General features: G+C 40.7%; 1 protein-coding gene across 4 annotated transcripts in view; it reads right to left on the bottom strand.

Annotated features, from left to right (window-relative positions):
- The window catches only part of LOC137940385 (pullulanase 1, chloroplastic), a 100,158-nt gene extending 77,514 nt beyond the window's left edge, over positions 1 to 22,644 (bottom strand). For all 4 annotated transcript variants that reach the window (XR_011110317.1, XR_011110318.1, XM_068785417.1 and 1 more), the window contains exons 1-9: positions 22,350 to 22,644; positions 20,618 to 20,753; positions 20,294 to 20,346; positions 20,075 to 20,183; positions 19,839 to 19,975; positions 19,539 to 19,738; positions 19,291 to 19,440; positions 18,295 to 18,355; positions 11,032 to 11,152 (exon numbers count right to left, since the gene is read on the bottom strand). Coding sequence is in view for 2 of the 4 variants with exons in the window: in XM_068785417.1 (XP_068641518.1) it covers positions 11,032 to 11,152; positions 18,295 to 18,355; positions 19,291 to 19,440; positions 19,539 to 19,738; positions 19,839 to 19,975; positions 20,075 to 20,183; positions 20,294 to 20,346; positions 20,618 to 20,753; positions 22,350 to 22,595 (1,213 nt within the window). In the remaining 2 variants the exon portion in view is untranslated. The remainder of the gene's footprint in view (positions 1 to 11,031; positions 11,153 to 18,294; positions 18,356 to 19,290; positions 19,441 to 19,538; positions 19,739 to 19,838; positions 19,976 to 20,074; positions 20,184 to 20,293; positions 20,347 to 20,617; positions 20,754 to 22,349) is intronic.
- Between the last annotated feature and the right edge of the window lie 1,093 nt (positions 22,645 to 23,737).

Below are 23,737 nucleotides of genomic sequence, written 5' to 3'. Positions count from 1 at the left end.
TAACCATCCACGAGGCCACCAACTCCGGCTTCGGTTAGACGCAACTCGCCTGCACCATCCGACATTTCCTCCCCCCGCCCCATTGTTATGATCCTAGGGTTAAGTACCTATGCCTTCCACTCCTAACAGGCCGGTCTTTTGGGATGTATTGGCTAGGTGTTTAACATTTGGTATCAGAGTGGGCTCCCACATCGCGAGTTCGAATTCCCGAGGGGAGTCCCTGTGTGGGCGATCGCAAATCCCATACGCGGGCTTTGTAATGGAGTATGGGCTCCTAACCCTGACCCCATCGCTAAGTGTTAAGCCGCCGTGGACGTCGGCTCGCGAAGGTGGGGTGTACTGTTGTGGTCCTGAGGTTAAGTACCTATGCCTTCCGCTCCTAACAGGCCGGTCTTTGGGGATGTATTGGCTAGGTGCTTAACACCCATACCCCTGTATCAGACCTCCCCATCCACCTGATTACCCTCCTCTACTCCCGATCTCAACAACCCAAAAAAAGCCTTCGCCACCCTCTGCCCAACCCACACCCTAGCAAATCCCTCAACCTAGAAATCAGCCCCGACTTCAGACTTTGTCCCTCCACCCCTAGCCTCGCAAAATCCAAACCACCCACCCCCACCTTGGGGACCAAATCACCAAACCATTTCAATCCCACTGAACCTGATCCGCCCCGGCATCAATCGTCTCCTTTGTGCAGCCTTGGTCACCTCCGGCACTCCTCCGACAGAGAGCCAATGCATCTCGGATTGGTTCACTTGTCACTTGCACCTGGACTACTCCCTGTTGGCATCTTATCTATGCCCAGGCGAGTGGATTGTTTCGTTCCGCTCAATTGGTGATCGCTGGATGGCATCCCGGATCCTTGCCTCCGCCACTATCACTTCTGTCCGGGATTGGACTCCCTCCCTGCAGCAACGGGGCCTCGGTCAATGGGTCCAGATTATAGGCCTCCCACCTGAGTTTTGGGAAGAAAGCATCTTCGGCCTCATTGCCAGCCACTTTGGTACTCTAATCAAGCTTGACAGAAGCACCGCTGAATGCCAGCGATTCGACCGAGCCCCGCTCTTCATCTGTCCAAGTTGCGTCCACTCCGGGACAACTTTTATCTGACTCGATGCCGGCCAATCTCCACTCTGGCTTGGTATCACATTGGAGGTCTTGTGGGAGACACCCCCCTCCAACTTTGCCACTTGGCCCCCTTTTCTCCCACCCTACACTACACCCCCCCCCCCCCCCCCCCCTACTGGCTCACCACCTCCAGTGGCCACCTATCAACGTCGAAGCCGCTCTGCTGCCCATGCCTGCCCTCCCCACAAACAGGGGGATATGGTCCTCGGAGAGTTTGCTTCCCTCCGCTGACAGATAGAAACCGCAATTTTACTTGGCTTTGCAGTCTGAATGAGACTAGTTTGAAGAAGAAACTTGGAATCGTATTTCCGAACTGGCTAGATGAATGGGCATGATATACATTGATAACTCCTCGGGAGGCAAGACTGCCTTAGGAGTAAGCAAAAAAGGAAATAAATGATTGTAATCTCTTGGAATGTAAGAGGAACTGGTTCCTCCCAAATGAGAGCCACTATTCGAAGCCTCCTATTGAGGAGTTGCCCTTCTATTGGAATCCTCCAAGAATCCAAATGTCAGAATCCTTCTGACACTTTTGTTCATGATCTTTGGGGCTGTAATAACTGGGAATGGCTTGCTATTAATGCAAATGGCTCCTCCGAAGGCCTTCTTTTGCTTTGGAACTCATCTGTGGTTGAGATTTAAGATCATTGGATTGGTTCCTACTCTATAGGAATCAAGCTCCGTGACAAATGCATTGGATCCACTTGGGAGCTGGTTGGAGTTTATGGTCCCACCTGTTACCGGGAGCATCGCTTTTTCTGGGAAGAGTTCACCATCTTCTGACCCACTACCCCATTCTATGGCTCCTTACCGGGGACTTTAACACCATTCGTTTCTGCAATGAGAAGTCCCCCTTGCTTTCAGAATTTCCACCACCATGAGGCAGTTAGTAGATTTTATTGGCAGCTTTGAGTTAGAAGAGATTAACCTCTCTGGCAAGACATTCACGTGGTCAAATGGACAAAAGCCTCCCATCCTGTCCAAGATCGCTTCCTTGCCACAGGTGATTGGCTTCAGCTCTACGGGAACACTTGTGGCTCGATCTTAGGTCGTGCTGGCTCCGACCATTGGCCCATTCAAATTGACACCAAACTTGACAAATGGGGCCCTGCCCCGTTCAGGTTTGACAACTCTTGGCTGGAAGACAAGCACTTTGCTGATAGCGTCACCTCTTGGTGGGGAGCCTTTGGAGACCCCAACTATGACAGCTGGTCCCTCCCATGCAAGCTGAAGCACCTCAAAGAAAAACTCAAGTCTTGGTCCTCAAAGCGTCGCCTCAATGCCACCTCTCACAAGTCCTCTCTCCAGTCTCAAATTGCTGCCCTTGATGTGATTGAGGAACAAAGGGGCCTTACTTATTCGGAATTTTCCAGCCACATCTCCCTACAATGCAATTTCCAAAGTCTTCTTTACACTAAACGGGTTCAGTGGAAGCCAAAGGATGCTTCAAGTGGTTGGTTGAGGGTGACGCCAACACAAAGTTCTTTCATGCAATCGCCTCGGCCCGCCAAAGGACTAACCGGGTTACTTTCTTGTCTATCGACAATGAAGTTACTTTGGATAGGGCCTCTATTACTGATGCTCTTCTCAGTTTTTTTGTAGATCTTTATAGAGAGGAGTGCTACCATCGCCCCCGCCTAACTAGGTTCCATTTGTCTTCGATTTCTCCCACCTTGGTGGCTTTCATTGTGCTTCCCTTCTCGGACTTGGAGATCGAGGATGCGGTCTTAGGTCTTCGTTGAGATAAGGCCCCGGGGCCTGACGGGTACAACAGGGAATTTTATAGAATCTGCTGGCCTACCTTGAGATCGGATGTCATTTCCATGGTTCGCAGTTTTTACAACTAAGGGATCACCTTCAAGAGTGTCAGTGCCTCTCTTATTACCTTGGTGCCTAAGAAAGCTAGTGTTGAACATCCTCATGACTTCAGACCCATCAGCCTTATCTCAAGCCCGTACAAAATCATTGCTCATATCCTGGCTCATCGGCTCAAGGTTATTCTTCCCACCATCATCCACAGGGGTCAAAGTGCTTTCATTAGAGGTCGGGATATCCTCGATTCAGCTATGGCCGCTCACGAGATTATTGACCATTTTATCAAACTGGGTCTACTGAGGTTTGTCCTCAAGCTCAATCTCAAAAAGGCCTTTGACCAGGTGAGCTGGTCCCTTCTGGAAGACATTATGCAGCGCATGGGCTTCGGAGAGAGATGGAGATTTTGGATATGCAGTTGCATCTCCTCGGCATCATACTCTCTGCTACTGGATGGCACGGTCTGTGGTTTCTTCCAGGGTTCTCATGGCATTTGTCAAGGAGACCCCCTCTCCCCGCTCCTCTTCAACATTATTATTGAGTACATGTCATTAATGTTTGTTGGAATATATGATGTAATTAGGGTGGCACTGATGTAATTAGTTTACGTTTTCTGTCTCTTCTTCACTCTTATTAGGGTGAAGGGTATACTTGTAATATTGGTAGTTTTGATATCTATAAATATACCTTATGGGGGGAGGGTTTGGATTAAGTCCATTACCTCCAGTTTTCTCCCAATGGTGTCTCTCTCATTTTTCTCCATGACCTAAATCATAGAGTCCTGAAAATCAACATGGTATTAGAGCATTGATTTTCAGGACTCGTACTATGAGTTTTTAGGATTCTATTTATTTGTTTTCCTACTCTAACTCATTTTTCTTCTACTTTGGTATCTTGATTATCATAGTCTCTTTGTTGTCATTGCTGCTTGTTTCTTTGCTTCCACAATCTATTACTCAGATAAATGCTTCATATTGTTTTGTCATGGAATGCCTTACCTTACTCCATTAATCTACAACTGTTATTTTTTCTCATTTTAATCTGCTGTCATGCTACCTCTGGTCGTCGTTTAATCATATTGCCTTACTCCGTGGTATGACCTTCTTGTTAATCTGTTGTTATGCTACCTTCTGGCTCATCTTCCTCTGCAATATGATTATTGGTTCTCTGTTAACATCGTCTACAGAAACTCTATTATCTTCGGTTCTCTGGTATACTACTACTGCATCCCGAGTCTTCAGACGTTAACAACAGAATTGTGGCCTCTATCTTCCATGGCTTATTTACTGAAGGAGCCAGTAAGGTGTATTCAATCTACCGTCAATCCAGAAAATTGATCCGGCTTTGTTTCCCTTTTTGAAGGCCGAAGACGACGGTACCAAGACGCTGGCTGATTGATACTGCTAGCTTGGTTGCTGTTTCTGGATGAAGACGTTGTCATGTTCTGATTCAAAAGCCGGCATCCAGAAAAATTCTGGTCCGTGATCCTTTGTTCATCGGATATATGCCTATTAATCTCTTCACTGGTCATCTCTGTTGTTAGGCTGGTTAACAGAAGATTTCGGAATGTTAAGCTGGTTAACAGAATATTTCGGAAACTCTTTTCAGTTGCCGCTGGATTTCCATACCGAGATACATATCCGTGAGCTTCCGAAATTTTTTATCTTCCTTGCTGGATTGATTTTATTGATGTTTATTCAGAGGAGTTTATTCTGGAAGCCGTATTGATTTGCTCTGTAAATTCGGTTGGAGCTTGATTAGCTGCCTGGATATTCTTTGTTCGTCGTGATCTCTGGTTTTTCGGCGCCGAGAAGAGGAAGATGAAGACACTATTCATATATTTCATGTTTCCTAACTTAGGAAACATGAAATAATCAGCCGGGCCACTCTATTTTGCCGAGACCCAGACTCGCCCGAGTCGAGCCAGCAAACTAGCCAACCTGCTGACCTGAGGGGTACTGTTTCTGCACCAGCCAGACCGAGTGATCGAGTCAACTCGGTCCGGGTCATTTCCTTCCTCGGTATAGTCCAAGTCCCAAGTTCATACATATTTTCGATCACTCGGCTATATAAGTCTACTATTTGACTCGGCGCGACTCGGGTCTTTTTCTCTGGCTGGATTATTATCTTGGATTTTTACTCGGATTTGGTGCAACTTCCTTATTCACTGATGGACTCGCTGCGGACTATTTCATGTGTCCTTATTATTTTTAAGGACCTCTATTATTTACCGGTAATCCGCTACTCTAAAAATTGCACATATAGTGCATGTTATCTGGGCATTGGCCCATTTCCGCTGTTGCTATTGTGCCTCTTTGATTGAGACATTATTTCTGAAGAAGAACTCCTCGGTTGCTTGCCTTGGGTTCATTATTTGTGACTGTTGTTGGCATTGGTTCTTTTGATGCAAAATTTGAATTTCTTAGAAAAATAAATCACATGGTGGCCTTAGCTTCATATTTTCTCTTTACCCATTACCCGTTACCTTTTGGCAGTCTTTCTCTTACCATCCTTTATTTGACTCTCACTTATCCTTATTGGCCAACCCTTTTTAAAGCATTGTTTTGGTTGTCCCTTTTGGTGTTTTAAGTTCATTGAGACTTTTTATTAGTACCCGTGGGTCTTTTATCGTCGTCTTGTGAATGACAGGCATTACCCACTTTAGTGATTATTGTCACTATATTCGTTCGAAATCCTTCGAGTTTGGTTTCGACTTATGTTTTATCACCCATTTTTACCTTTTGAGAGTTTGTGTCCAGTTTCGTACTTATCCTTGGAACACCGTGATAGAGGAGATTATTATTATATTTATGTTATTTGGTTCAAGTTGGGATCACTGCCATTACCTCCAAGCTTGAGGGGGGGTGTTGGAATATATGATGTAATTGGGGTGGCGCTGATGTAATTAGTTTACGTTTTCTCTCTTCTTCACTCTTATTAGGGTGAAGGGTATACTTGTAATATTGGTAGTTTTGATATCTATAAATATACCTTATGGGGGAGGGTTTGGATTAAGTCCATTACCTCAAGTTTTCTCCCAATGGTGCCTCTCTCATTTTTCTCCATGACCTAAATCATGGAGTCCTGAAAATCAACAATGTTCTACTCTGCTCGCAGTATCGGTTGGCTCGAGGCCGTTTCTGACCAGAGTTGCTTTGATATTCCCTTGCTCCAATTTGTGGACAACACTATCTGCTTCGATGCGGGCACACTTGATTAGATCCACAAAATTAAGGCCGTTCTTGGCCTATTTGAGATCACTTCTGGTTAGAAGGTTAACTGGGGAAGACGACCATCACGGGATACCATATTGAACCTTCCCTGCTTCAACACATGGCAGACACTTTGGGATGCTCAGTTGCAATTACCCCCTTTCATTACCTGGGCCTTCCTCTTACTAATTGTCGGCTCAGGATGGGATTATGGGCCCCAGTCATTGAGCGGCTTGAGTGGCGACTCTCCACTTGGAAGGATAGGATGCTCTCTACGGTGGGCAAACCGACTCTCCTCAATTCGTGCCTTGCATATTCCAAACTATTTTCTCTCATTCCTACCTTGCCCAGCCTCTATCAGCCAGCGCATTGACATGATCAAGAGACGCTTCCTGTGGCGTGGCACTGGAACTGAGTTCTGTTACCATCTTGTCAGTTGGGATGATATTGGTATGTTGAAGTACTTGGGCGGTCTTGGGATCAAACGCACCCAAAAAATGGGTCAGACCTTGCCCCTCAAATGGTTCTGGAAACTCAACTCACCCTCGGGAGCCTCCTGGAAGCCTATAGTGGCCTCCAAGCTTAGGCCTTTTTTTGGTAGATGGATCACTGACAACAACAAACGTCACCTCTCACCTATCTGGAAGGCCATTTTCATTTGTTTGGTGATGGCTCCAACCTTCGCTTTTGGTCGGATTGGTGGTCGGATGATGGTCCTCTTGCCTCTTCCCCTCCGGCTCTTTTTCATATCACCTCTTGTCATGACCTCTCAGTCTCTGATGCGTGAGGGAATGGCTCATGGGATCTCCGTCTGAGACGTGGCCTTACTGACGTGGAGGCCATATCTGTGTGTGACATGATTGATGGTCTTGGCAGTGTTAAGGTTCGTCCTCTGGTGACAAACCGGCTGATCTGGCTTCCTAATGACAGCGGGCGCTTTTCGGCCTCCTCAGCCTATCATCATCTTATGGATTGGACTCAGCCTCCCACCCCTCACCAGGCTGCCTTTGCTTGGCGGCTCTTGGCTCCTCCAAAGGTGAAATTTTTCCTCTGGAATTACTGCCGCAATAGGATTGTCAAGCTGACAATCTTATTAGGCGTGGAAACACTGCTCCTGACCCTCTATGCCCACTATGCGGGGTGGAAACCGAGACCATCAGCCACCTTCTCCTCCACTGTGCTTTCGCCTGGCAGGGTCTGGACTTCTATGATTGACAGCATGGGCCTCAGTTTCTGCACCCCCCCTGACCTGAGCACCATGTGTCTTTTCTAATCTGGCACTCGTCTCCCCAGCCTCTATAAGCTCCCGTTAGCGGCTTGCGTCGCTTACATCCCTTGGTGCCTTTGGACGAAGAGGAATTCCAAACAGTTTAATCGAGCCTCACACTATGCCGTTGAGATGATTTGCACTGTTATGGGCCTTATCTCTACCTGGATTCGCACTCAGAAAGAATTTGGTTGCCTCTCTTGTACCCCTTCCAGCACCAACTGAAAGATTATTGCTTAGATGTCCACTCCCTCTGTGCCCCGCCGGGTCAATATTTGGGAGCCTCTCCCCACCGGTTATTATAAGTTCAACTTTGATGGCAATGCTTTTGGGAATCCGGGGTTGGTTTGCTTTGAGGGGGGTGATTTTTTATCTTGGAGGCACATCTATTATGTCATACTCTAGTCCTCTCGGCGTTGCGGACTTGACCACTACTGAGCTCTCTGACCTCCTCCACGGGCTTAGCATCTTCCAAGACCGCTTCAGAGGTCCGCTTATCATGGAGGGTGACTCCAAAGTTGTAATTGGCTGGTGCTCCATTGCCTCTTCCCCCCCGGTGGCATTACTGGTAGTTTTTTCTTGATATTATGGACATTGTTTCCACTACCTCTTGTACTAGGTCCCATGTCCTTAAATCAGCCAATTCGGCTATTTATTCGTGTGCTAAATTGGGTCCCTCCTTGCAATCTCTTGTTGTTAAGAGAGGCCTCCCTTGATGTATTCTTTTGCTTTTCTTCGTAATAAAATCATCACCATTTCAAAAAAAAAAAAAATAATCATCTTGCACAATCCTCAGTTTAGTAAATTCCTACCCCCCCCCCCCCCCCCCCCCCCCCCCCCCCCCGAAGTTCAGCATTTTCTATGCATCTAAAGGAAAATACTAACCACTAACCAGCTTATTGATAGAGAGCAAATGTGGATAGAATCCAATTTAAGGTGTATAGTATCTTAGATAAGTCAGAATATCATCTCTCTCCCTACATCCTTCTCAGATTTTATAGTGCACTTTTTTAGGAGGTCTATGCCACATCTAATGAAAAACTTGAGAGGAACTGATGGTGCTGCAATCATTCCGGTCTGGTGGAAAGAAATAAATAAATAAATATTCACAATAGCAATGTCTTGTTAGGGTCCTTGAGCATGCTGTTCATTACATGCAGTTGGTTAGCAAGCTCTCCTTTTTCAATCATATTGAGAGCTGGGTAATGAGAGGACATCAGGGATACATGGCTGCTTCTTCCTCTGTCAGGTATGTTTTCTTGATTCCTAGTTGTGTCCTATGGATGGGTGGTTCAAACTGAATTTTGAAGGTAGCTCAAGAGGAAAATCTGGGCCCACAAGGGGAAGAGAAGAGCTTTCTAAGACCATTCAATTTCAGTCACACAAGTATATACTGCTCTGTTTCGTCAATGTGATTCCACTGAAGAAGAGCTCGATGCTCTTCTATGCCAATTGAGAATCTTTATGGAGTTTCATGCAGGTCCTCTTAAGGTGGAAGGCCATTCAGCAATGGTCATTAGTTAGATTCTTAAAGAGAAACCTCCTCCTTGAAGGCTGCTTCACATTTATGATAAGATTTTTTGCATTTCCACATTGATGCATATCTCTTGAAGGCACACCCCTTAGACTGCTAATTTATTGGCTGATCAATTAGCTCATCATGGGGTTTCTTTTCTGCACACATTCATAGGAAATAGTTTTCCATTAGATGATAACTCTTTTTTTTTAAAAAAGATGTGTGTATATATATATATAGTAACAGAGAAAAATACATAAGCTATAGGAGCAAATCCCTAACAACAAGAGATTGTAGATTTGCTCCAGTCCTAGCAAGCACATCTACTGCCGAATTGGCAGATCTCGGAATGTGAGACCAAATACAAGAAAATTGAGAAGCAATTTCGAGAAACTCCCTAAAAGAGTCCCAATGGCGCCACAGGGGAGAGGAAGCATACTCGCACCAACCAATTACCACCTTTGAGTCTCCTTCAATATGCAGAGGGCCACTGCAATTGTCTTTGCAAACGCAAAGCCCATCAAGAAGACCTTGAAGCTCAGCCGACGTGGAATCAACAATGCCTAACAGACCAGAATACGAGAAAATCTAGTTGCCAGAGGGGTCTGAGATAACTCCCCCAAAAAATGCAATCCCAGGATTGCCCAGCGAAGAACCGTCAAAGTTCAACTTTAGGAAACCATGCTTTGGGGGGATCCATTCTTACATGACTGGGGCCTTGGAAGCAAACCTCATTCTTGCCATTGTGCTCCAGTTGACGGGGATAGAGGTGCCCACATAAGAGGAGAAAGGCCTCTTGGTAAGAAGCCATACTGAGATTTGACCCAAGACACGTTCAGGTACTCTCTCCGCGGAATCACATTTAGCCACAAATCGCATGTGGTTGCGCTCATTCCAAATACCTCAGGGGATGAAGCCAATGCAGGGAGAGACCATAAGTTTTCCAAGCCCAGGGAAGGAGGTACCAACGAGCGACTTACTAAAAGATAGCATATCAGCCGGCATACAAAATTGAAGCCCCGTCTTACTTAGGATTGAGGTCCACACTTTAAATGAGTAGGAGCATTGAAGCAGGGTGTGATTGGTTGTCTCATTCTTTGAGTTGCAGAAGGGGCAGAGAGGATCAATAGCAGGGTGGCCTCGTCTTTTGAGTACATCAACTGTGTGTATTTTCCCTTGCAAAGCACTCCATATGAAAAAATTTATCTTCGGTGGAACACAAAGACGCCATGCAAAGAAGATCTCATGAACACTTTGGTTTAGATGCTAACCATTGACAAATTTGTAAGTGGAGGATACTGAGAAAAAACCACTTTTGTCTAGCCTCCAAATCAGCTTGTCTATTTTTGAAGGCCTCAGTCTTAAAGACTTGAGAGATTCCATTAAAGTGCTAGCCTCCAATGCCTCGGTATCCGAAAGACCACGCCTGGGGTGCAGGTTCAAACCATCCCCCTCAAAAGCTTCAGCAATTGATATCTCCCTTTGAGAAGATAGGAGAAAAAAATTCCAGGACGAAGACTGAAGGGGTTCCTGTCCTATCCACCCATCCTCCCAGAAATTCAAAGATCAGCCATTTCCAACATAAAATTTACTAGCAGAGGCGAAAGCAGGGATAAGAGAATATATCAATCTCCAAATTGAGGATAAACCCCTACAATTACCTCCATCAGATGATAACTCGTGATGTAGTTAGCATTTTTTGGTTTCTATTTGGATATTTTGTTTTGGGCAGGTTACTTTAAGCACCCTTTTGTATTTTGGTAATTCCCCTTTTCTCCTAATCAAATTCTCATCGTTTCAAAAGATAGTTTCCCAACTTGTATCACGCAAATGTTTTCCAATTTCTTTTCTTTTTTTTTGCCTTTCTTGAGATTGGTTCAAATAGTAGATGGTCACACCCATCAGGGCAGAGCTAGGACCACAAACAACAGACATCACTACTAAAGCAACAATCGATCCACTAGTTGTCTAATATCTAATAAAAGACTCATCTAAGACAAGGAAAACTTGATAAGATGACAATAACATCACAAATATTAAGAAATCAACCAAAATGGCAAAAAATAACAGACTCATGTACTCGTGACAATCATTACCTACATACTTCCAGTTTTCCTTGCGATCATCGACACCTGCAAACTGAAAGCTAGGCAGGAGATGCACATGAGTAAGACCCGCATCAGATAACTCCTTCAAGTGTCGGATACCTGCTGACTCCTACAATATGTGAATATTATTAAGATTAGACAAGTTATAGACTTTAACAGTCTACCAGGATTTAAAATAGAACAAGTTAATTCAAATCATCCTTGTTGAAATTGTTGAAATACATATATAAAGGCATTTTGGTTCTTTCCTGTTTTTGTGTGTGCCCTCTAAGTGTTGCAGTAAGTCAGTCAACACAGTAGGTGTCTATGTTACAAGTTTCAAGTTATTCTAACAAATATTTGGGGAGTTGTTGAATTTTATGTAATGAGGGGCATTATTGTAATTTGGCTGACTTTCACTTAAGTGAGTTATTAAATTGAGAGGGCTCAAGTTTCAGCCCTAACGAGTGCTTATTCCAGGCACTCTTTCCATCTCTCTCTTTCCTCTTCCTCTTCCTCCTTCCTCCTTCCTCCTTCCTCCTTCCTCCTCTCTCTCTTCTTCTTTGCTATTTCTCATGGTAAAGCAGGTTGTGTGCATGAGCCGAGGCCCAGTGGGAACTCCTTATGTTATTTGCATTGCTTGAGCTCCTTGAACTGAGAACCAGATTGTTTGTATGATGTGGACATGTCGCATGCCCATTATGTATAAACCTAAACGAGGGGAGAGTGTTAAATGGGAAAAAGTCCCACATAGAGAAATTAGAAGGAAAGTTAATGGACTGGTTAAGCAATAGGCCTCCTAAGTCGCTAGTCATTTTGGGATAAAACCAGACTCAACTCAACATGGTATTAGAGCAGTGAAAGCGAGCTTTGGCAGCCCTATTCAACCTTATTTTTCCTCACTACAAACCTATGACCCCTACTTTGAAAATGACAAGCCAACTTAGGAAGTTATTTTCCCAACTAATAAACTCAAGATTTTTGTACTTACTAATCCATGTGGGACTATTCCTTAACACTCCCCCTCACGTGTAGCCCTCTTGTTTTTTTTGGCTCTACATGTGGATAATTTGGGTGGATGCCCACATATGAGTATATGCTCTAATACCATGTGAAGTTGGGTCCAAGGCCCATCCCAAAATGACTAGCCAACTTAAGAAGCCTCTTTCCCAACTAATAAACTCAAGATTTTTGTACTCACTAATCTATGTGGGACTATTCCTTAATAGAAGATTTCACCAATTTTACATATCTGATTGAGTAAAGTTCTAATCTTCCTCTTCTTTTGTGCCATAACCACTTGATGGCTTGTGCTGCCTTTTAAGCAGTTCCTACGCTTGTTTGTACCCCGAGAGGGTTTATCTCTGCCTTGATCTCAATATAGGTCAGGCCTACACTGCACAGGCTTGCCCAGTCCGTGCTCAGTATGTGCAGCTGCATAAAGTGAAGATTTTGCTTATAGTTGATGCCTAATTGATGTTAAACGAAGTTGGAAGTGTTGAATTGATATACTAGAGTTTGCCCTAATTCAATTTTGTGTGTGGGAAAAAGGTGATGATTTTATTGCAAACAAAAGGTAAACAGAAATTAAATTGAGGGAGACCTCCCCTTAATTCAATTTTGTGTGCGGGGGGCCACTTGCATCTATCTCAATTGCTTAAGATACATTTGTGCTGCTCTTCGTGTGTTTTGTGGGTCGTAGTTTGTGGTGATTGTTATTGGATAGCATTATTGGTTGGCTGCATTAAGATAACTGATTCTGGAGAGGTTATTACTCCAATTAATTCCTCTAGATGTTTTGGAAGCAAGGATTCTCGTTCAATTCAGATTACTTCGGTCAAATTGAACAGAAAAATTATCTGAATTTATCATGGTCAGTTCTTATTTTCTTGAAAGCAAAAAGGAAAGAGAAGTATAGCCCTATGACAGAAAACTAGGAAGCAAAAGACAACCAAGTTATGACTAGGATACCTTAGAATCTATCTTGTCTCAGGAGAATAATCTTTCTAAGTTATATGATTTATATGCCAAATACTTTAGCATGCGATGGGGGTACCCAAACTGTCAGTGGGGTATTCTACAAAAAATAGTGTTTTTCATCCATGTACCACAAATACAAAGCAGCTTAGGAAAGAAAAGAATCAAATTCAAACTGCACACTTCTTAGAAGGACTCGATCACAGTACAATGAAATCTGAGTACAGATGTTAGTTGATGATGAAGTAACTACCCTTGAGAAAGCCTTTAATCGTGTGATTCCAGTAGAAAGTATAGTGGTAAATAAAAGTGAAAAAGAAATAGCACCAACTGAAGCATCAGTACTTAATCTTCATTCTACTCCTATCAGATCTGACACCCCCTGAGGTCATGGAGGGGTGGATGGGATCATGGTCGGAATAGTTCAGATCGTGGTGGTAGGGTGATAGAAGGTGTATCCACTAGGAGAAGTAATCATTTTTTAGACAAATACTAGGATAACTTTGGAAAACTAGCATGGGCAAACTCTAGTTCAGCTACAAATGAAAAAGTTTCAAGCAACAAACCTCAAGGCGAAACTCACCAGTTACTTCAACGTTTATGTCAATTGACATACACATCATCATCATCCAAGAATCAGGACACCGGATCTTCGTCTATAGCAAATGCCACAATGACAAGTTCAAGTATGACTGCATTACATGCATCCACTAGTCCATCCCGGATCATTGATTCTAGAGCACCCACACATATGTCAGGTATGCCTACTTTGTTCTCATCAATTCTTCCTTCACAAACTTACTGCATTATGACCCTGGTGGATGGGTCCTCTTCACAGGTCCATGGTAAGGGTGTGTCTAAACTACTCTACATATATCCCTGTCAAATGTCTTATTTGTTCCTAAATTTTCGGTTAACTGTTTTTCAGGATTTGTAGATGAAGAAAACAATTGGTTCCAAGTATGAGAAGGGTGGGCTCTATTTGTTGGATGATGCGAAAGTTCTGAAAGCTCTAACTTTATCAACACATACTTCATTGTATTCAGGATACTTGCATTTGGGTAATCCTTCTACAGCTAAGCTTCATCACTCCCTTCCTTCTATGTTGTTTGATCTGTCTTTCGAATACGAATCATGTTAGTTTTGAAAGCATTAATGTCACATTTTCCAATTACTTTGACTCAAAGTACTAGTCCTTTTGCTTTGGTTGATTCAAATGTATGGGCCCATGTAGAGTCTCCAGTAACTTTGGAATTAAATATTGTGTCATTTATAGATGAATTTAGTAGAGTGCCTTGGGTGTATCTCCTTCAAGAAAAATCCAAAGTTTTTAATGTATTTACCAAGTTTTTCAATGAAATAAAAACTCATTATTGGACATCTATTTGCATCTTTCATATCGATAATGGTTTGAAAATTTCTTATCAAAAATTCAAATCGTTTGTGACTAGCACAATATTATACTTCAAATTTCATGTGCCTACACTCCTCAACAAAATAGGGTGGTTGAACTCAAAAATAAGTACCTACACAAGGCCACACATACTATGTCATTTCATATGAATGTATCAACACCACCACGTACAGCAACAAGAGTCTCTTTCTCAAGTTCAACAATCGAATTCTTCATCCACAGGTACTGGACCTTTTGATTCGGCTCTACCCATTGCACTCCTGAAAATAAAATGGTGATGTACTTATCACCCAGTCTCTAGTTATGTGTCTCTTAATTTATTGTCCCCTTCCTATAAAATATTTGCCTTGTCCTTGTCCGCTTCTTCTATTCCTCATACAATGCAAGAGGCCTTAATGTTGTCTAAGTGGAAACAAGCAATGGATACAAAAATGGAGACCTTAATTTCTAGGGGTACATTGACACTTTGTCAACCACCTAAAGGTGCAGCCATTGTAGGAAGTCGATGAGTATATATTATCAAGTAACGAGCTAATGGAAGTGTTAAGGGGTATAAAGCTCAGTCAATGGCAAAGGAATACATCCAAACCTAAGGCGTTGATATATTCAACACATTTTTTCCTATTGCTCGTCTTACCTGTGTCCACATTCTTGTGTTTGTGGCAATGAATAAAGGATGGACCTTACATCAATTAGTTATTAAGAATGCCTTTGTCTATATTGATTTACAAGAAGAAGTGTATATAGAGTAACCTCATGGGTATGTTGCTCAAGGGGAGACCGGAAAGGTATTCAAGTTGCAAAAGGCAATTTATGCTCTGAAGTAGAGCCCTAGGGTTTGGTTTGACAAGTTTAGTGCAACTGTTTTGAATTTTGGGTTTGTATGGAGTCATTGTGACCATTCCATGTTCGTACTAAAAAGACAGTCAAGAATCATGGTTCTTGTTGTATATGTGAGTGATAATGTGTTGACAGGAAATAATTCAAAAGCAATTAGCAGGTCCACAGAGTATCTAGCAAAGCAATTTCAGACAAAGGACTTAGGACTGAAAAAATATGTGATTTGGGGAGAAAATAGAAGAGGAAAAAGAATTTTTGGAAGAGGAGCAGCTTTGCTGCCTTGAAATCCCAGCCAGAAAGGCCAGGCCAGCTTCGTTATAATCAGGGTTTAAGTGAAAATTTATAAAAGGACAAAAACTTCCATCAATACTCAAAATTACATATCTCCTAAAATACATGTCTAAATTGAATGAAATTTTAAGTAGAGATAAAATAAGACATTCTCTATCTAATAGCCATACAGAGAAAAATGTAATGTGGAAAAAATGGGAAATGACTGATCTGAAGACTTTACATAAAGAGCTACCACCTACCCTTGCATAACTACATCTCTAATGAAGTGGCAATCAACCTCCATATGTTTCATTCTCACATCGAATACAGGGTTGCAAGCAAGAAAAATGGCTGCCTGGTTATCACAATTCATAACCATAGGGTCAGGTAACGTAAAACCAAACTCAAGAGCCATTGCTCGATACTCGGCCTGTGCACTGGACCTATCCACAACTACAACTATTTGTTTCTTACTTTTCCAGCTTACCAGGTTGCCTCCAAAAAAACAACAGTACCTTGACGTAGAACGTCTATCCATCTACACCTAGCATAATTGGCATCAGAATACCCAAGTAATCAACTTTCCCATTCTGAGTATAAAGAAAACTTTTTCCAAGTGCACCCTTCAAGTACTTCAAAATCCTTTGAGCAGCTTCAAAATGGACTTTCTAAGGATTTTCCATAAACTGGCTTACAACTCCCACAGCAAATGAGATATCCGGCCTGGTAATTGTAGCATAGATCAATTTACCTACTAACCGTCAGTATTAATTTTTATCCTTGAGTGTAGGACCTTAGGTGACATGTAGATTATGATTAACCTCCATGGGGATGTCTATGGGTTTAGCACTTAATAAACCATACTCCTATAATATATCCAATATATATTTTCTCTAAAAAAGAACAATACCTCACTTGCTATGAACGACTTCAATGCCCAGTACTTTTTTTTTTTTAAATGATCAATGCCCAATATTTGAGAGAGCCCAAATCCTTTGTCTGAAAATGTGTGGCCAATTATTGTTTAACTTTTGTAATACTATCAAGATCATCACCAGATAAAACAATGTCAACTACATAGATAACCAAAACCATCATACCAGTCTTCCTTTTAAGTAGGAACATAGAATGATTACAGTGGCTCCTATAGAACCCAAACTATAGTACCACATCACTAAATTTATCAAACCAGGCCCGTAGACTCTGTTTAAGTCCATAAATAACCTTTTGCAGGTTACATACCTTTCATGTCTCCCCCTGAGCAACATACCTAGAAGGTTAATCCATATACACTTTTTCATATAGATCACCATATAGAAATGCATTTTTCACACCGAGCTAAAAGAGAGGCCAACCCTTATTAACAGCCACAAATATTAAGATATGTACCAAAGTAAATCGGGCCACAGGAGAGAATGTCTCAAAGACATAAACTCCAAAAGTATGCGTACACCCCTTCGCTACCAGTCAAGCTTTGTATCGTTCAATAGAGCCATTAGCATTATATTTGATAGTATAAACCCAACGACACCCCACAATAGTTGCTCCTGCAGGTGGATCACATAGATGCCAAGTTCTCTGAGACACCAACACACTCATTTCATCATCGATACCTTATTTCCATTCTGGAGAACACAAGGCTTCTTGCACTGAAAGAGGTATATGGGAAGTAGACAATGACATAGCAAAGGACTTCAAGGATGGGGACAAAAAATCAAGAGACACATATTTGGATATCGGAAGAGAAGTACAAGAATGTTTACCTTTTCGTAGACTAATAGGCAGGTCCAAATTAGAGACAACAAGATCTACGGGCAATGAGGAAGCTAGGAGATCATGAGAAGAGAGATCAGTAGAGGTAATTGTTGGAGGTATTGCAGGAGCACGAGAGGGACGGCTGTAAACGTGAAGAGGCAATGAAGAACTCGATGAAGCTGGTACATCCAAAACTACAACAAGAACAGGGCTATCTGAAGGAGATTCAGGTTATACAGGAAACACAATAGATGATGAAAACTATGGAGTATGTTCAACTAAGGTCACATCGGTTATCACATATCTTCCGTCGAATAGGATCGTAACATTTGTACCCTTTTTCAACGAGAATATCCCAGAAAACTAATGACACATGTCTCTCTCTTTCTTTTCTCATTCCTTCTCTTCATCTTCGAAACTTCTTTTCGCAGGATCTAACAAAGGATGTCAGTCAGATAACTAATGATTTAGAGTTAGTAATAAGCAATCAGTTAAGGAAGGAGAAGAGGAAGAAGGGTTGATTGTTAGTGCTTAATCCTCTTTTTTTTATTTAACGCCAACTCCTAATGTGCACTTTCTCACTTTTCTCAATTTCTTCTAAATCTTTAACTCTAATGCACATTTTTATAGTTACAAGCAGTTTCATGAGAGGATTTTCTAGAGGACACAAACCAACAAGAAATTATCAAGAGGTTCAGGTCTTTTTATTTTTTTGAAAAGGTTGAGATTTTATTCCAACGAAAAAGTCAAACAAACAATCAAGGGAGCACTGCCTTAACAACAAAAGATTGGAGGGAGGCTCCCTGCTTAGCAAGCAAGTCAACAAGAGCTTCAGATTTTTTACCAGCACAAAGTAGACTTTGCAATAGTAAGACTGGTTCTTCCACTTTCCCACATCTGTTTACCTCATATAAATGCATAAATAATCTGAAGTGCAAGAGAAACTAAAAAACAAGATGCACAGTCATTCAGCAGAATCTGCAGACAAACAATTCATCCACAACAAGGACTACCTGGCAGGTAAAAGCAAGATAGCCACCACGGATATCAGGATCCACGGTGTGGTCCCGGGCACTGATAGAAAACCAAGGAATAACCAAAATCAGTAGTTTAAACATTCATTGCAAGCAGAATATTAATAGACATGGACAACTTTTATATGCTACAAGTAACTTAAACATGTTAAACCTGATGTCAACAGTACAAATCATTTTTATATTGAATTTGTAGGGGTGCAACACAAGGACTCCCTAGGAAATCACCAACCTATTATAACTCTTGCACAAGTTTTTTTTTTTTTTTTTTTTGTTGAGAATAAGCACACTTATTCTTCAAAATAAAATATTCTAACAAGCCTTTTCCATTCCACCCAAAACATAAATAATGGATTGACATATTATCCTAACAGGATCATCTTCACCCAGAATGTCAATATGCTTATTTTGTCTCAGTTTTTAAGTTATGTTTGTTTAGAAAGTCAATGTAGATCAGCTTTTATAGTCCTATTTATTTTCTACTTCTGAGTATATTGGAGATCCTTGTTGTACTAAAACTCCTAATTTTCTATTCCTGAGAATATCAGCACTCCTCATTGACCTAAAAGTTCTAATGATAAATAGTCAGTTTAAGGAGGTCTGCTGGTCATCTAAAAACAAATCAGATAATTTCCATTCCTTTCTCTCGCTTTCTTCTCTCTTTCCCCTGTCTTTCTCTTATGCGTATATGTTTTTACATTCTCATAAACTTCCATAAAGACCAGTCATCATTTGTCTTCTTTTGTATTTTTTGTCTTCTTAAAAGAAAAAGAAGGATCTACCAGAGAGCTTTTGATCAAATCAAGTCATAGGAGACTGTTTCCGCCCATGAATCAACTTCTACAGTTTATTTAAATATTATCCAAAAAAAACATGCATAAAACAAATTTTAACGAATCATAAGACCAAGATCACATGAAATGAGGCTTTTGCTAAAAATATTGTTGAATATTGGTCAATGCAGAAGTTACTAACCTGAAATCTCTTACATGCAATTCATAGATGCTAATGTCAGTAACAGAAGAAAGGTCTGGCTTCTCATCAGCCAACTTATCCCATCCCTCTGGCTTTAAAGCATCAGAATCAAGATCAACTAACAAAGTTCGCTTGCCATCTGCAGACAGCCTACATTGATAAATGTGAAGGTACTAAGGCTGGCAACCATGCTCTTTTTGGATATGTATTAACTTTAGTCTATTACACAAGGAAACAAATTGGTATACCCTCTAGCATAAGGATCATTCACCAAGCATCGTTCAATTTTGAGAGTGGTGTGATGATAAACAAAAACCTCATATACATAATAACAGCCCTCCCAACCCCTAGGTCCCTCAATACTCCAAACACCATTTATCTCCTCAAGTTGGACACTTTCCAAAAGTTCATCACTTGATGGGTCTGGATAGATAAAGACATTTACAACCTGGCTTCGCATGCAAGATACACAAAAAAAAAAACAGTAAATTAAAAAAAACTGATAGAGAGCGTTAGAAACTAGATGGAATTGATTTAAGATGTCATACTTGAGCTGTAGGAGCCCACAGATGAAGTGATATAGATCTTTTGGAGAACACAGCACCAAGAGGACCTGTATACGAGAATAAATCATCTAGGACACCAGGGAGCTGCAGGCTTGTTGCAGTGCTACATTTCCCATCCACTGTAGAAAATAAATCCAGTCAACGCAAGTTAGTTTAAAAAAATTCACATCATTTAAACAAATAAAAGGAGAACCAGAAGGCTTAAAACTGTTCCTCACCATTAAAAGCAGCAATGGCTAATTGACATTTGAGAAGATCTCTAACATCTGTCAGAGACTGGATTTTGAATGCTTTATAACCAAGAATATGAGGAAATTTCTGAGTTATCTGAAATAAATTTTCATATATAGGGTGATTCCTGATAATCTCAAACAAAACCAACTGTTGCTAAAGAAAATATTGAAAATTAGCATGTACAGCTCATATCAGAAGCTCACATTCGTAGGGAGGCCATTGTTGCACATGTGAAGCTGAATTTTCACATCATACCCTGAGAGCATGGGGAACAAGCTGCTTTAGACTCTAGGTAAAATTACTTTCACACAGCAAAGATCCATCCTGAAATTAGAAGTAAATACTTTTGTCTACAACCATATCATTAAGTGCCCATGTAGCCACTGTCAAAGGCCCAATCCACATGGTTTTTACATGCAATGGTAATAACCATAGAAGTTGATCAAAGCTCTAATAACAGCCTCAAATTGCAATTTACAAAATTTGAGGCTATAGCCATGATCTGAAAGTATTGACAAGTTTCTAACCTTCAATTCCATCATCAGAGATATGTAGGTTCCCACTTTTACTTGCATATAGATAGCACAACTTGTCACTTGGTTGCATTTTCCAAGCAATGATAGATCTAGTCACCCAGTATGCCTTTGCATACAATAGGCTATCCTGCATGCAAAACAAAGGGCTCATTCAGAGGTTTATTAGTCATAACAACTGGATTCTTTGTGATTTTAAAGGATGAGAACTTGTAAGGAGAACAATATACATAAGTACAAAAGATGGCAGCATCAAATAGAGTCATAAAAAAGCAAGATATGAAAACCAACTCGTACCTAAGGGAAAAGAACCATCAGAATAACATGCTGCAGTGAAACTCCACTTCTAGCTAAAGAATTGGTTATATTGTTTACACTTCTAATTACATGCTTCCAGACAGCAGCAATACCCACACACAAATTATAAAGCCCATCATAAGAATAAAAAAATAAAAATGAAGTAAAAGCCATGGTGATCTTCTCAATGAAGCGAACCAGTGATCTCAACCTCTTAGTCCCCCTCCATGATGAGAGACAACAATAGAGACTGGCAATATAAGCATAATCCATGAAGAAGAGCGTAAAGCTGGTCTTCGTAGAACCACAAGCGCCCAATGGGGCATGTACATAAAAATAATGACACCAGAGTGGTCATTAAAAACAGCCCATCCTCCCACAAAAACTAGATTAACCTAGAAATTCCTTCACAATTTTTAATTTCAGTCAACCTTCCTATGGAGAAGAAAGCAAGTACTTGGAACTGCCATATCAACTAAAGGGACCATCAACTGATGGCAGCCATAGGTTTTCTCTTGTAGGTAGTTTAAATGAGAGTCAAACTGGAAAAGAGGGCAGCTTGTCTCATTTGATATCATATGCCAGAGATGGTTAGTGTAGTCTTCTTCTTTCTTCTTTTTCCTTCTTCTTCCAAATTGCAGGTTTAAGTTACACGAATAAAATAGCAGTACATTCCCCTTGCTCAAGTTCTTTACAAGCAGAGAGTCATTTTCTGCTTGAAACCTATCTCCTTCATTCTCTCTTTAAAAGCCTCTCACTTTTAAAGTGAATGCCGGTTAAGTTAACAGTTTATGACTTTATACTTCTCTGAAATTTTGGGTCCATACATAACCATCTAGGACTTTTTTCAGCCTTGAGAATGACTTTTCTTTCCCATAAACTATCTATCAAGCCATTATAAGTTACCCTTTCCGATCCATGAGACAAGTTGGTTCCTCATATGTGCTAAAAGGAGTTGACAAGATAATTTCATATCAGAATACAAGTGTCTTGGCTTTTTTTAAGACAAAAAAACGTGAAACATATTTGTCTACAGTTTGGCCGTCTGAGACTTTCTTTCACAACTGGCTAGTGAAGCATTATGCACTTTATGAGCGAATCGTAACTAAGACTTATCCCTGCTTGAGGCAGGGATTGCAAGTCTGAGGTGGATATTATCATGATCTGGTTTTCTAGTTTACTAAAGGTTCGTCTTATTGAAGTGTAAGGAAACGATCTACACCAGCCTCCATGCAAATTTCCCGCTTAATACCTGGATGTATCATAAACCCGTATAACTCCCGTAATCACAATGCATAGCTTGTTAATTAGCAACTTGAAAACCGGAAATTATCGCAAAACTGTTTATGAAATTCACTGATTTCTTTGCATCTGTAGGAATAAATAGCAAGTGCTAAAATACGTGTCCTACACAGAGGGAAAGACCAACCTGAGTCAGTGAATTTTGAGTGTTAGATGAACCTTCCGCTTCAACCGGCTTTGCGGAGGAGCAGCAAGCCATGGTTCTTCTGAAGATTTTCGAAGGGCAATGACAATATGACCGCTTGACAGAGAGATGTAACGGTGAGTGTTTGGAAACGAAATTCAGGGAGAGTTGGAAAGGAAATGAATATGACAGGAAAGAGCTCAATTCGCGGTGAGAGCATGAAGGGGCGGGAAACAGCGATATGGGCATTTTTCTAGTGTCAAAACACTCTCCTCTAAAATTTTTGGAGAGTGGCACTCTTAACAGAGCAGAACGACATGGTGTCAGGGGAGAGGTGGAATCTCCAACGAATCTAGAAGTGACTACTGTATCCAATTTTTTATTTAAAAATAAAGATAAAATAAAAAATCTGCAGGTAGGTGATTTAAGCTTCTAGCAATGGCCAGTAATCCCCAGGCTGGATGGTGCGGTTCACCCACTCCATGTGAATAGAGATACCAGTTCAATGCTACTAAGTGCAATAAGATTTTTTTTAGTAACAAAAAATTATTGAAAGTGGAAACCTATAATATTCGTTCAGATCGCATTCAGTTAAAATCATTGATAGAGTTATCTCCCACCACCCACTGCCTCCCTCTCCTAACCAGCATGGCAAGTACTTTGGTTGGCAAGCGGTCTCATCAATGGATTCTCTTCACTGGTTAAGTAGAAAAACAGGGAAGAAGAGAGGTGTCGATATTCCTATCTATTCCCCCTTTATTTCGTAGGAGCATCGGCACCCTCCTCTCCCTTTTTCTACTCAACCCCCTTTGCTATGCTTACTCGAATAGTACGAAGACCCACCATCATGGTGTTTTTTAATAATATTTATTTATCTATAAACAATTTAAAAATTATAATATTATAAATTATATTACATTATAAAATTATATTATTTGATAATAATTTCATAATTTTTATTTAATTGCTATAAATATAATGATAATTTTATTATTTTATAATAACTTCATAATTTTGAATGTAATTGCAATAAATATAATGAAAATTTTATATATTAAAAAAATTATAATGATAACATTTTATATATTAAAAAAATTATAATGATAACATTTTATATATTATAAAAATTATACTCTACCATTTTATAGTATAAATTAGTTTATTGCTTTTATATGTTATATTATATCATATTTTATATGTGACAAATATATTTTATATTTTATCTAATATATTATTTTAATTTATATAAATGATTTTATAAATATATTAATTTGATAACATACTTTTATGAGTTTAATAATTAACTCTTAATAAGCATTTTTGTTGGTCTTATGCGACTTAGAATGTATCTGTGTCAAGAATTAGGGATATGGACAACAATTATTAGGTAA

The sequence above is a fragment of the Aristolochia californica genome, unplaced genomic scaffold (genome assembly GCF_029961685.1).
Source record: "Aristolochia californica isolate CCGP_79_NKW_82.1479 unplaced genomic scaffold, dmAriCali1.0.hap1 SCAF_9, whole genome shotgun sequence".
Classification (NCBI taxonomy): Eukaryota; Viridiplantae; Streptophyta; class Magnoliopsida; order Piperales; family Aristolochiaceae; genus Aristolochia; species Aristolochia californica.
Note: the sequence above shows the minus strand (reverse complement) of the source record. Positions and strands in the feature narration are given on the sequence as shown.